This window comes from Ischnura elegans, chromosome 9, assembly GCF_921293095.1.
Source record: "Ischnura elegans chromosome 9, ioIscEleg1.1, whole genome shotgun sequence".
Classification (NCBI taxonomy): domain Eukaryota; kingdom Metazoa; phylum Arthropoda; class Insecta; order Odonata; family Coenagrionidae; genus Ischnura; species Ischnura elegans.
Window position 1 is genome coordinate 38875660 of NC_060254.1, and position 13587 is coordinate 38889246.

The 13587-nt window shown below is 37.5% G+C and overlaps 1 protein-coding gene and 2 non-coding genes across 3 annotated transcripts; 2 read left to right on the forward strand and 1 right to left on the reverse strand.

Annotated features, from left to right (window-relative positions):
- Positions 1-390: 390 nt before the first annotated feature.
- On the reverse strand, positions 391-464 carry Trnan-guu. The gene has a single exon. It is a non-coding gene; the product is annotated as a tRNA-Asn (tRNA).
- A 1153-nt stretch (positions 465-1617) lies between these two features.
- Trnan-guu lies at positions 1618-1691 on the forward strand. Its single transcript has one exon. It is a non-coding gene; the product is annotated as a tRNA-Asn (tRNA).
- Positions 1692-2112: 421 nt separating this feature from the next.
- LOC124165396 lies at positions 2113-9234 on the forward strand. The gene is made up of 10 exons (XM_046542789.1): positions 2113-2417; positions 2505-2606; positions 3863-4372; positions 4923-5071; positions 5164-5230; positions 5351-5528; positions 5601-5812; positions 5887-6010; positions 6089-6201; positions 6417-9234. The coding sequence occupies exons 3-10, from the start codon at positions 4340-4342 to the stop codon at positions 6750-6752; spliced, it is 1212 nt and encodes a 403-aa protein (XP_046398745.1). The 5' UTR covers positions 2113-2417; positions 2505-2606; positions 3863-4339; the 3' UTR covers positions 6753-9234.
- Positions 9235-13587: the final 4353 nt, after the last annotated feature.

Below are 13587 nucleotides of genomic sequence, written 5' to 3' on the forward strand. Positions count from 1 at the left end.
ATGACGAGAAAGATATGAGAAAGAAAGATATTAAGAAACAATAGAGAAATTAATTTTTTTTCCACTATTTTTATGAATATCGTAGCATTTTTCCTTCGAGTTCTCACTCTCATTAATTCTGTTATGCTTCGTGAACAGTCGTCGATGATGTGTTTTTTGGGAACGCTTCAACGCAGAATTTCCAAAATTGTTTAGTAACTAGTCTTTGGTATTTTTTTAAGTAGAGCATTGTAACCTCATAAACCTGAGGGACTTCTAATTGGCATGCCAAAAATTTAGATACCGAGTACATGACGTAAATACCTACAGTATGTTCACTGTCCGGTTTCCATAGTTCTATGATCTTGAAATAGTTAAGCAAACACAATAGGGATCGGTGGCAAAAGTGTTCGCCCCCGGGTGGGCTCGAACCACCAACCTTTCGGTTAACAGCCGAACGCGCTAGCCGATTGCGCCACGGAGGCTTCTGAAAGTGTAGACAGTAGCTTTTATGAGTGACGCACGAATTAGGAATCTCAATTGTAAAAGTCATATTATTAAACACTAGTTAAAATAAAAAAATACGGGTATTTCTGGGATATGGTTGCATAGAATCATTGTTTTGTGAGGAATTCTAACCGCTGATAGGGAAAAAACATGCTTTACTTGCAGTTTTTAGACAGTCACATTTATGAATGACGCACGAGATAGGAATCTCAATGTTTAAAGTCATATTATTGAACACTTGTTAAAATCCAAAAATGCGTTTAACGTAATTTTTGGATTGAAATTCAACTAACAATAAGTGAAGAAACTGATTTAAAGTGTTAAGGAGACCCAATGATGTGAAGAGAAAGAGGCGAAGAAATGAAAAACAAAATATGCAGAAATTATATGTATTACGTATTTTATAGTATTGCAAGGAACACCTTATATTATTAATTTTGTCGCTTACGATAATCCATGTTCGCACGGTGACGTTTTTAGCGACCAATTTCTAGCTGTACTAGCGGCGTTTTAGCTTCGGAGATATCTCATTTTTGAATGCTGTCCCTCTTTCATGAACGTTAAAATTGCATTTTTTAAAAATACATCACCTTACCAAACACACTTTACGTGTCTGCCGGGCATTTCCTGCTTGTGATGCATTTCTGCCGGTCTCTGTCATGACGTATACTTAACGTATACTCTCTTTGCAATTTGATAACGAAACTGACTTCTGACCGAACTCCTTTATCGCTACGGTTATCCTTGACGTACATTTAATTCCTGAAATAGATTTTCCTTGTTTCTACTCTGCTAAATGGCAGACTTCGAGGCACAATCGGCTAGCGCTTTTGGCATTAAATCGCGCGTACGTAAAATATTATTTCTAAAAATATCCCTTAAGTATGCATTTCGATTATCGTAGTAGATAATATTATTTCCATAATGGCTGCGGTAAAATAATATTGAAGGAAAAATGCTACGATATTCATAAAAATAGTGGAAAAAATAATTTAATTTCTCTATTGTTTCTTAATATCTTCGGATCTTTCTCGTCACATCATTGGGTCTTTATTGGGTCTTTAAAGTAGTTTCTTCACTTCGTTGAATTCCTAGAAATTTATTCTCTTTATTCACCCCTTACCGTCAGGAGCCTCCGTGGCGCAATCGGCTAGCGCGTTCGGCTGTTAACCGAAAGGTTGGTGGTTCGAGCCCACCCGGGGGCGTTCTTTTTTGCGATTGATATTGCAATGCGTTTGTCTCACCGATTCAAGGGCACGGAACTGTGGGAACCTGGCAGTGTAAGCATACTCTAGACATGTACAGCATATGCTGTAGATGTGACTTAATCCATGGTTTATATTAAAGAAGTTCCTCGTTAATGAGTTTGCCTTATTCTACTTTAACACTAGATCTACCGGCATGGAGTCATTTTGACTTCTCGCGGTTTTTATTTCTCTTCCCTGACTAAAATTTTCCGAATTATGACTTGAAATTCCGTGACTTTTATTCATTTTTGACACAAAATTAGGCTTTTCGATTAAAATAGCTCTAGAAAATAAAATAGTACACGTTTTTTGAAAAAAATAGCGTGGAGTCAAAATGACTCCATCGGTAGTTCTACACTCAAAAAAAGGATTGGATGTGGCATCCAGTTTTAATTGGATAAGTGAAAGTTGGATGCAGTATCCACTGTAACAGACACGGCAGCCAACGCGATTGGGTGTACTATCCAACTAAATTGGACGATCGCAACTTGGTTATAGTGTCCAAGTGTTGGTCCCCACACCCATCTCGAAGAGATCCCTCGTCCAACAGTTGGATCCCACAGCCAACTCGATGGATAGGGCGACTAATATCGCTTCTGCGTCAATAATCGCCATAGCGACGGACTCCCAAACAGTTCTTATAATAAACAACTCGTATGTGCACATTGTTTGGCGAGCTTCGCGGTAAGTAATTAGCTTTTAAGTTTGCTCTTGCAAGTGAGAAAATATTGCCATTCAATTTCAATTTTAATACTTCTTTTATACTCCTAGAGCACTTGAAGACGAGAAGAGAACCTATAAGCGATATGGATAAGGCAGCTAAGAATTTTCTTGATGCTTTGGGCCTGAGCTGTTTGGTGGAAAAATTTTCCGGTAAGCTTGTCTATTGTCTTTCCGTTATTATGCGAAACACTTATTTTATTTCACCGTTCGAGATTATATCTTGTGGGTTGATATTATCCTTATGTTGGTTATGGTATTTTTTAACCCTTACGTTTTCTCGAAAATAATTCCGGTGTGTTTTCGATGACTACCATATGAATTATGCATTTTGTCTCTAAATGAATGAATGCATTTTAATTTAGTACATTTTAGTACAATATGACTAGTACTGAATGAAATGTTTGTATTCTCATTTGATCCATTGATGAAAACTTTTGGCAGTTATTTCCACAAATGTTATTTCCAGTAAATGTGTTTCAACTCGAGGTCATTAAAAGAAACCAGATTATCATGTCTCTCTAAATCAAAACATGTTTTGATGGTATTAAATTTTTAGAAAGTGTTTGAAAGTTATGGATTAAATTGTCAATAATAATTCCATGCACACCGGATAGCTTGAGTTCCACTATACAAATTGAAATGCATACGTTCATGTACCAATCATACTGAGACTTGTACCCTAAATAAATATAATAATATCATATTGTAACGTTAGATAATTGTTTATTCCAAAGACCTCTTTATTCATTTCAAATTACAATTATCTTTTCCCCTCTTTCTCCTTCCTGTTCCTATTTAAATGGCCTCCCTTTCAACAATCCCCTCTGTTATCAAAACAACTCCTTGGGAACAATGCATCAGTATTTATTTACCATCCACATTCAGTTAAACGCACACATCAAATAAATTACAATAATCGAAACAAGAACATAAATACCAAACGTAAACATAAGTATGACTTGCAATACGGAGCTTTGTACCACGAAATTTAGAACTCAGATCGAGGATATAGACCTCGCGTCCATACTGCAAGGTGTGTAACATACCACGGAATGTTTTGTATCATTTTTATCCTGACCTGCTTTTGATGTTTATATGTGCAAAACGTTTTGGCAGATTTATGCGGTATATTAGTGGCTTTTAAGCTATGAGTAGGGAGTAGATTCCTTTTCATGTATAACGCTGGTAACTAATTGCAAAAGAGCAGCCAATTAACAAAATATAGTTTTAATGATGTACAAATTTGTAAATACGGTTAAGAAGACTATTTAGCAAGACTATTACCCTATCATCTAAACATAATAGCATTATTTATTCAATTGATTAAATCATTTAACATTGAATCTTTGATCAGCTCCCTTTTCAGCAAAAGTACCGAGTAATTTCATAGTTATTTCTTTTTGCAGATGAATACATAGACTATTCAGTCCTTAAGATGTTGACGAGAAAGGATGTTGAACGTCTAGTGCCCCAAGTGGGCCTTCAGAAAAGATTAATGAAAGGCTTAGGGCTTTCAGATACTTCATGTTCGGAAGCGCAAGAGGTAGTATTATTTTAAATAGAATATAAACTCCCATGCATTACTTGAGTTGACCTGATTTTACTTAAAATTTTCTGACTATTGAAATTATTCATTATGAAGATTATTTTGAGATATATTCCTAAAAATACATAATCATATTAATATGATGTGTGTGTAAGGCAACTGATTTTTTCAGCCCGTTCCCAAGATTTGTAAGTTTAATCAGGACTCTATAATCCTGGAAGCCACAGATGCTGTTTTAAATATACCAGAAGGAAATTTTGAAAGTAATGGCTCCAGCTCCAGTGATTTGCATGGTGTTGCGAATGAGAGGGTTCCTTCTCCAAATGTTTTTAATCGTATGAAAAAGAGAGCGCACAGTGAGGAACAAAACGTGAGTAGGAAATCGTTTCATTCTTTAATCTTGAGCTTATTCTAACACTCCATATTGGCAGGTAAGGTTGTCTTTGACTAAGTTAGGCCACATAATAGGGACCTACGTAATCATAATGAAGATTTAAAAATGACACACCTTTCCAAGAAAGGAAACTTCATGAGCCAAGGCAAACTATTTTCGGTCCTTGATCAATCAGTGTTGTTTACTCTCCCAGAATATGGCGGTCATAATTCCTCCTCAATTTAGTGGAATATTTACCACTGCAGTTCTCGTGCCAATTGCCGCAAGTCACAATTTTAATGTTAGGCATTGGTTAATGTGCATTTACGTAAGTGTCCAAACTGTGTGCCAGTAAGTTCAATCTGGTAGAATTACAAAAGACACGTTATTTAAGCCAGTAATTATTGAAAAACATAAATTCAATGAACAGAGAATAGCAAGTCTTTGGATGGGAAGTGTATCGACTGAACATCCGGTACAATAGAAACCTATGAAAAATATGGCAAAATGTTTTGAACTATGAGAAAATTGTCTGTTTTGTTTTCAGTCTGTTAGAAGTTACCTGGACAAGACACTGATCAGCCGCCGGTACTTAGGCCTATATAATAAATATCTATTTACAGATAGTGTAAGGTCTGAATTAGCAGGCTACATTATTGAATGCGAGCTGAATGAGGATAGAGATCCAAATAAAGTGTAAGTGTGCTTCATATCCATATTATATGCATAATTATTTTATCCCTTAGAGGAGTCATAATTTCAATTCTAACATTTTCTTTCGTAAACAGGATTACGCCAAAAAGATTCTGTGAGTTGAGAGATGAACTTGTGGCGGTCTTTCCCTCTGAATCACCTGTAAGTTTTGTCTCTGTTAGATGTTATTTCCATAAAATTTAATTATCACAAAAAATTTGTACCTAACCTATGTTGACTATGCTTGATGGTTCTAATGTATTGATAAATTATCTGTTAAAGTTTACGTACTACATACCACGCCAGGCAAAGACTAATTTTGAAGGAGCAAAACAGCCAAAGGGAAAACTGTACGATAAGTACACAACACTGCTGAAGAAATTAAGAAAATCCGGTTTGCGCATTGACAGAGGAGAGAGTACATATGTGGACATCCCTGAAGTGGAATCGGGACTATCTGGTGGGTTCACTGAAATTATAGGAACATGGTCTTCCTCTAAGATCATATTACAACGTTCTTGATATGTTGCAGATTCCAGCAGCTCGGTTGGCGGAGATTTATCTTGGCTGATGAGATGCACTGAGCCTGTGGAGGAAGCAGCTGAGAGGTGGCGCAACACGTCAGCGGCACGATTGCATGACCTGAGGACACCAAGAAAACAGGGTTGCCAAAAAAATATTGATTTGGTGACTAATTATTTTGATACCTATCCTGTACTGAGACAGCCATGGGCTTTCTCTCTGGTAAGCATCACAGTTAATCAAGTATACTATTCCATTTAAAGTTTTGATTTGTAAAACAATATTTCTCATTGCAGCTGCTAATTGATTACAAAAACCTATACCAAGAAACTGAATTATCATTGATTGAGCATTGGCCATCTATTGCATTAAAGATCAAATTAATGTCAAATGTGAATCCTATCCATGTGGAAAGCATAGGTACGAAAATCAGCAATACATGGCAATCTGGCTATTCATACATTTTGCAATTAAGTAATTTAAAAATATTTTTTCCAGAGGACACAGTTAACACCCTTAGTCTAATTCCCAAATTGTTCGGCCCAACTACTGTGGGTAAATGGAAAACAACCGCCGTTGACTCGAAGAATGGTTTCCTTTTACATGTGACGGTAAGGGTTTTTCTAAGTCTTTCGCATAATTCTCACTCATTAATTTTCCTCATATCTATCGATTTTTCCTCAAGTTTCAATATATTTTTTAGTTTTATTCTATTTAGTTTTTTTAGTTCTTAGTTTAATTAAAATTTTAGTGCTAATTTTATGCTGCTCTTTTATTTTGAAAGCAAATTGTTCCTAATATTCTTTTTCATTGTTTTTGCAAACAGAATAATGCTGCTCTAGAAACGGAGGTTAATAGGATAAGAGCGAAGCTAGAGGCAGCCAAGAGAACATTGCAACCGTTCCCGATTGTTGTTGGTGCAGACGAAGCTAACATCACGGACTGCTATGTATACATAGATACTTTTTTTTACTCGGTGGAAAGCCCTTTGAGAGCTATAGACGTATGCTTCAAAGTGTACCACGCTCTGCATGCCTTTTACCCTTTCCAGAGTTTATATTCATGGCTTTTCGTCCAGAAAGCCATATACGGAGTTAATACAGCGTGGGACCCCTTGTTGCCTTCTGTGGAAACTAGAGTGAAGGAATTTAATGAACTTTAATAGTCCCAAAATGCCTCATTGCCCGTCGTGTAAGATTGAAGTTCCTTCAATACATGCATTGTCATTACACCTTAAAGTACTTCATTTGCATGAAAATTTTCTAGTGTACAAATGCCAAGAACCCCTGTGTTTTAGAGATTTTTGCAATTGGAAGTCCTTTAAAAAGCACTTGACTACCTACCACCAATTTGCTAATCATCAATCTGTGTCCGTCAATTTACCTAGTGGGAATAGTTGTGATAATGAGCCAGAAGTGGAGCAAGCAGATATTAATTCCGAGGGATGTGGTTATGATTTCAACCACGAGGATGTAAATAATTACAATTTGAAAGATCTCGACAAAAGATTGCATTCAGTTCTATTGAGTTTTGTTGGAAAATTGTATGCTGCTCCCAACTTACCGCGTAATCATGTTCAGTTTATTGTAGAAGAGACCAGAGAATTGGTTGATGAAATATTTGCAGTTGTTAATCCTCTGATTTTGAAGGCATTTCGACAGGACGATACTGGATTTTCTTTTCCCAATTTTTTCAATAATGTGACTAAAAGCATAAAAGCACCTTTTGCAACTCTTTCCACTGAGTACAAGCGCCTTAAAACCTTTACCGATGATGGGCATCTCTGTCATCCCAAAACATATACTGTAGCTAATATTGTTCAGAACAAGAAAAAAGGTGATAGAATGGTTAAACAAATTACACCAGTTACTGCTCAGTTTGTTGCTCTTCGAAGGACTTTAAGTTCTTTTTTTAGTTTTCCCCAAGTTTTTGAATCAGTGGTTGATTATGTAGGTAAGCTTGAGAAGGAGCAAGACGTTCTCTACAACTTTATTCAGGGAGACTATTGGCGAAGCAAGAAGCAGTTTTACTCGGGAAAATTGGTTCTTCCTCTCTTTGTTTATCATGATGACTTTGAAGTGAATAATCCCCTAGGATCTAGGAAAAACATCCAGAAGGTGGGGGGCACTTATATTTCTATTCCATGTCTCCCCCCAGAACACCAGGTTTTATTAGAGAATATCTTTTTAGCTCTTCTCTCTCATTCTACGGATAGAAAAAATTACAAAAACTGTAAGGTTTTTAATATCCTTGTGGAAGAGATAAATTATTTGCAAAGGTATGGAATTGAGGCTGACACAGAGGTGGGCAAGCAGAGAATTTTCTTTTCTCTAGGTGGCATTCTTGGAGATAACTTGGGGTTGAATGAAGTATTGGGCTATGTAACTAGTTTTAATGCTAATTATTTCTGTCGCTGGTGTAAGAGTGAAAAGCAAGCCACACAGACTGATTTACAGGAGAAGAAGAAAACTTTACGAAGTATTGATAGTTATGATGATGATGTTTTGGCAGGGTCTGATAAATCTGGAATTGTAGAGTCTTCTATTTGGAATAACGTAGATAATTTTCATGTGTATGAAAACTGCATTTGTGATGTAATGCATGACGGACCGGAAGGAGCTTTTGCTCTTGACATGGCTCACATCACCTTTCATTTTGTTAAGAGAGCCCGTAATAGAGTTGATCTTCATATTTTGAATGACAGAATTTCAAATTTTGACTATAAAATTCAAGGTTTTTCAAATAGACCACCTCCCATTTCCGAAGCTGAACTTAATAAAAAGTCATTGAAAATGAGTGCCTCTGAGATGATGAGCTACATCATTTCATTTCCTTTTCTTGTTGGAGACCTAACTTCTTATGATGAAGTGTGGAAGTTTTATCTGACCCTTCGCAAGATAGTAGACCTTGTTATGGCACCGGGGCTTCAAAGGGAGTGTGCTGATCTATTAGAGGTTCTTGTTGCAGAGCACCATTCGAAGTACCTAAAATTATTTGGGGAGACGTTGAAGCCGAAACATCATCATATGGTGCATTATGGCAGAGTCTTAAGGACATCGGGACCGATTCATGCTCTTAGTGCATTTAAATTCGAGTCCAAAAATAGAGTTATGAAGATAAGGGCTGATGCAACTTGCTCAAGGAAGGACATTACTTACACATTGGCTCTAAAGGAGCAGCTTCAATTTGCTTATAGAACTGCGTGCAAGAGAGGGTTTCAGGTAAGAATGGAGTTGGGTCCCAGTTCCTTAGTGGAAGATTGTGAGGTGGAGATGAAAAACTATGAACTCGCAGGAAAAATTCCCCCCGAGTTTGCCTCAGCTTGCCTTGAGGTGCGTTGGGTGAAGTGGAAGGGTACTCAGTATCAAGTTGGAATGTGTATAGCAGTAGGTTTTGACATTTGCAGCCTTCCACTATTTGGAAAAGTGGAAAAAATAATTTCTAATGAAAATGGTAGAGTATGCTTCGTCTACAAAGTTCTTTACACGTTAGGTTTAGACGAATTTTTTCATAGTTATGAAGTTCTTGAAACTGGCAAGGTAAACTTCATTGAAATTTCAAATTTAATATCTTTTCTGCCAGTAATTTTTGTAAAAATGCCGGATTGTAAATTGTATGCAGCCTTCAGGCATGCCGTATAACAAAACTTTTAAAAGTTAATTTTTTTAAAGTTTCTTCCTATTTAAATAAAGATGTATTTTAAAATACCAATGATCTCTCATTTTATTTATCCTATATGCATTGTTTATGGCATTCAGTTCCACATGATAGTGACCTGAGGTGAGTATGTCTTCAGGGTAATGAGCTGCAGTGAAAATTATGAACCTCAAAATTTACTGTAAATAAACATTTTATTTAAAAAAAATGTATTTTCTAACTCTAATGTTCATCGTAAGTGGTGGAAATAGTACCACGAAAGGATTTTATAATGTCACTTTCAAATGGTGACACTATTAATAATAATATCCGTTGAAATATTACCCATTCATTAAACGCTACGGCAACAATTTCGCAAGGTTGTGGCATCCAATATAGATGGACGTAAGACCCAACGACGCTGGCTTGTTGTATCCAACGAGTTGGTTGTCACAGCCATTTCTCGCCCAGCCATTTAAAATGGCTCCCTTATCCAACTAACTGGATGGGGCCATAGCAACCATTTAAATTGGATGGGGAATCCAACTATTGGATACAACAGCCAATTTTTTCTTTCAGTGTAGTGTTAAATAACTGATTTCAAAACTTCTTCCTGTCTGTTCCACGTATACACCATTGCAATCGCTGCATTTTAATGAATACAATGAACCAAGACAGTAGACCAATTGGATAGATGTGGAGTTTTGAAATCAGGAAGAAAGATTTAAAAGAACTAATTATAAGAAAGATCAGAAAGAACTAAAGAAGATGAAAAAAGTAATTTTGCTAAACACTTAATATGCTACTGCCATAGGAGCGATTTTAAAATGAATACTTTAAAATTTTGCGATGGCCGCCGTGAATTGGACTCTAGGGAGCAGTTAGATATTTTATAAATTATTGAAAGTCAGGACAGTACTCTTATAAATGAATATCCCTACCCATCCTTTTCCCCTATTATAGCGTCCGTTTTAAAATTCATCAAGTAACTAGGTAACAATAATAAGATAAACAAATCATAATTTGCGCCTGAAGATGATGATAAGTCATTGAAACCCGGGTCGCGCTCTGTAAAAAAGAAGTGGTATAAGTAATTGTGTGATATCCAGGAAAACTTAATATAACGACCGCTTTCAGCACCTTATAGACTCATTCACTCTCTCAGTTATTCAACCCGAAGGTTGGTCTGTAACTGCTACTGAACAACTTGTTTCCAAATGTTGTTACGCTATTGACGCACGTATTTTCGGATATTTTTCCGGCTTTCTAACGCATTTTTTTGCTGTCTGACGACGGCAATTTCAAATGCATCAGAACATGAAATTTTACTAAAATTTTGATATTTTGAGTAATCGGATGTTATTATTTATGGACGTTATGTAACGGTTGCCACCGAGGATATCCTATTTGCAAAGGAAATCAAAACAATGCTACGTTAGCCAAATTAAAAACCTCTTTACTTTAACATGTACCAATATTTCACTTTAATATTTTACTAGTTACGTCATCATCATCAGTCAACAATCCCAAGATTGGTTTGACGCAGCTCTCCATTCCTTTCTCCTATCCGCTAGCATTTTCATACGTCGTATTTCGCTAGCGACGTATTTCTTCTATTTTACATCCATTATAGCCTGTCCAATGTAACTCAGTCGGCGCCGACTAGTTATGCATGAGTATTTAATAATGCTTACTGTGCAATGGTTTTAGCCGAGAAAATCTGTCATATATGTTAATCCTGAAAGGCTCGATTAAAAACCACCGCATAATGTTCTGGAATCATGCTTGATCATAACGTTTTGACTGTATTGGATATCGTGACAATGCCGAGGACACCAGAAGATGTTTATTCCCAACTAGAATGAATGGAAGGATTTGATGAATAGGACGATTGGATAGAGAGGTCTCGTGTCAACGCGTGACTGGGCTCAACGACCGAAATATTGACCACCGCTTTGGACATCGAAAGCTTTTGTGGAGGGAAGATCGAATGTCACTCGCGAGCAACAAAATTTTTAAAAATTTATTCCGTTCGTGTCATCGATTTGTTGGCGTCGAGTGTGGGATATTGGGGGGGGGGGGGGAGGGGGAAAGGCTGGGAGAACGAGGGGAGGGGGAAGTATGGGATCCTGGTATATGCGTACGAGCGTTGTATTCTCCGCAAATGGATTTACCCCGGAGTGCCTCCCAATATGTCGGATCCGTCAAGAGGAAATCGACGTTTCTTTTTTTTTCTTGTCAATAGATTGCCTGAAAACGGCATTCGGCAGTGGATCTTCGTTCGCGGATCGAGTCCACTCTCTTGCGTCTGTAGGAAGTGACTTCGGGCACGGTTAAGTATTTCGTCGTCTCCTTTACCGCGATGCATTAATCTGATTACCGTTAGTAATAAGAAGGTGGTAAATATCTGCATCTACGTAATATGCTTACGAATTGCGATTTCGGGCCGTTTTACATGGGCCACGAAATATTGCATATCTTCCTACTCCAATGATTTTCCCCGTTTGAAACTGGTTTCAGGAACTTACATTCCGGTTACTACAATGTCTCAAGTACATACATTTTGAGGAAGCTTAATATAAATCTAGCTATCAGTAAAAATTAACCCAATAATTACGTCCCAGCTTGGACTTATGCATATTATATGCATAGGATTCCAGTTCCGTGTACGTTACGAATTAAGGAACATACAAGTTAAACATAGGTACTTAACTTAATCCATGATTAAAACACAAATGGTAATTTCCACACTATTTTATTTAACACTTATCGACCGACCATGGTTGCGACACTTTGTATCACATTCAAGGTTAACATTACCATTTGTGTTTTAATCATGGATATAGCATTATTCAACAAAATTAAGCCTGAAACGATTTTATGCATTATTATTATTAAAGTATTCTACTGATTAAGGTAGGTTTCCATGGATTACTCAAGAAGTGATCTGGGAGCCTCCCTTTTCTTCCAGCACTGCCTTCTTTAATTCACAGTATGGCCTACTCTCTTTCAATCTATCCAAAAATCCTACTCTTTTCCTTCCCCTCCCTCGTTTCCCTAACATTCTACCCTCTTACACCATTTTCAACATCCCCTCACCGCTAAGCACTAACTCCATCCATACCTTCTGTCTCCTCCGTATCTCATCTAAAAGCTGCCTCTCCTCGCCAACCATATCCAGAACTTCGTCATTCCTTTTCCTCTCCGTCCATTTCACCCTCTCCATTCAACTCCATACCCACATCTCGAATGCCTCCAATCTTCTCTCGTCTTCTTTCCTCGGTGTCCACGTTTCCGCACCGTAGAGAGCTACACTCCAGATCAAACTCTTCACTAACCTTTTCTTTAAACTCTTACATAACGATCCTCTTAGAAGCTCCTTCCTGTTCACGAACGCCTCCTTCGCTAATGCAATTCTCTTCCTGATGTCCTTACTAATTTTATGCATACTTAACTAAATTAAATGCTCATTTAATTTTTAAAATATTTAGGCTGTCATTATGGTGACACGCAAGCATGGAAACGAGCATGCATATGAATTAAACATTATCTACATAATACTCTGCGAACCACCTCTGGGGTGTTTGGTAGGTTATGATCATTAACATTGGATGCAGTATATGCAAGGCGACCCCCACTTGTACACCACGCGGTCATAAAATTACTACGCATAATAATAAAATATACGTCCACATCTACGGTGATTCACAACCTGCCAGCGGTTAGTGATTTCCTGTTGCAAATAAAAGCGAGGTTAGAACAATTGCAAAAGATAAACATACAATGAGTCGTCCTAGCAAGTGACGCCATGAATTTCATTAACCGAAACACCGTTGCAAACCTTAATATTACGAGGAAAGAATTATATTTCAAATCTCTCTGTTTTGAAGTCTATTTCCTTCATTGTCTTGTCATGATCACGTCTGCCTTGGTACGACGGTGAATGGAGGATGGATATTGTTCTCGTCGTCTGAGAAAAAATCTTCTCCGTTCTTGAAAATACATGTGTGTGGAATGTAAAATTTTAAGGAAGTATTTCCTAGAATAGCTAAAACCCTGGCGTATTCCCCTAATTCTGCAAGACAAAAGTTAAACTCACGGAAGCCTCTTAATTTTTTTCAGCGTGCCGGCAGTTTCCTTGCTTCAGTAATTTCGGGGCATGCCGTTAGGGGGCGGCCAGCCGTGAGGAAATCCCATAAGGAAGGGGGCGGGCGGTTGTAATGGACCGTGCGAGGGAATGAATTAGGGGTGGCGGGTATAGACAGGGAAGGAGTTTTAATAGTGACAGGAAGAGGACGCTCCTGTCCATCACGTTAACAAAAGAGAATCGCTGAGTATCCTCCTCAGTGTAAATGTGCGCA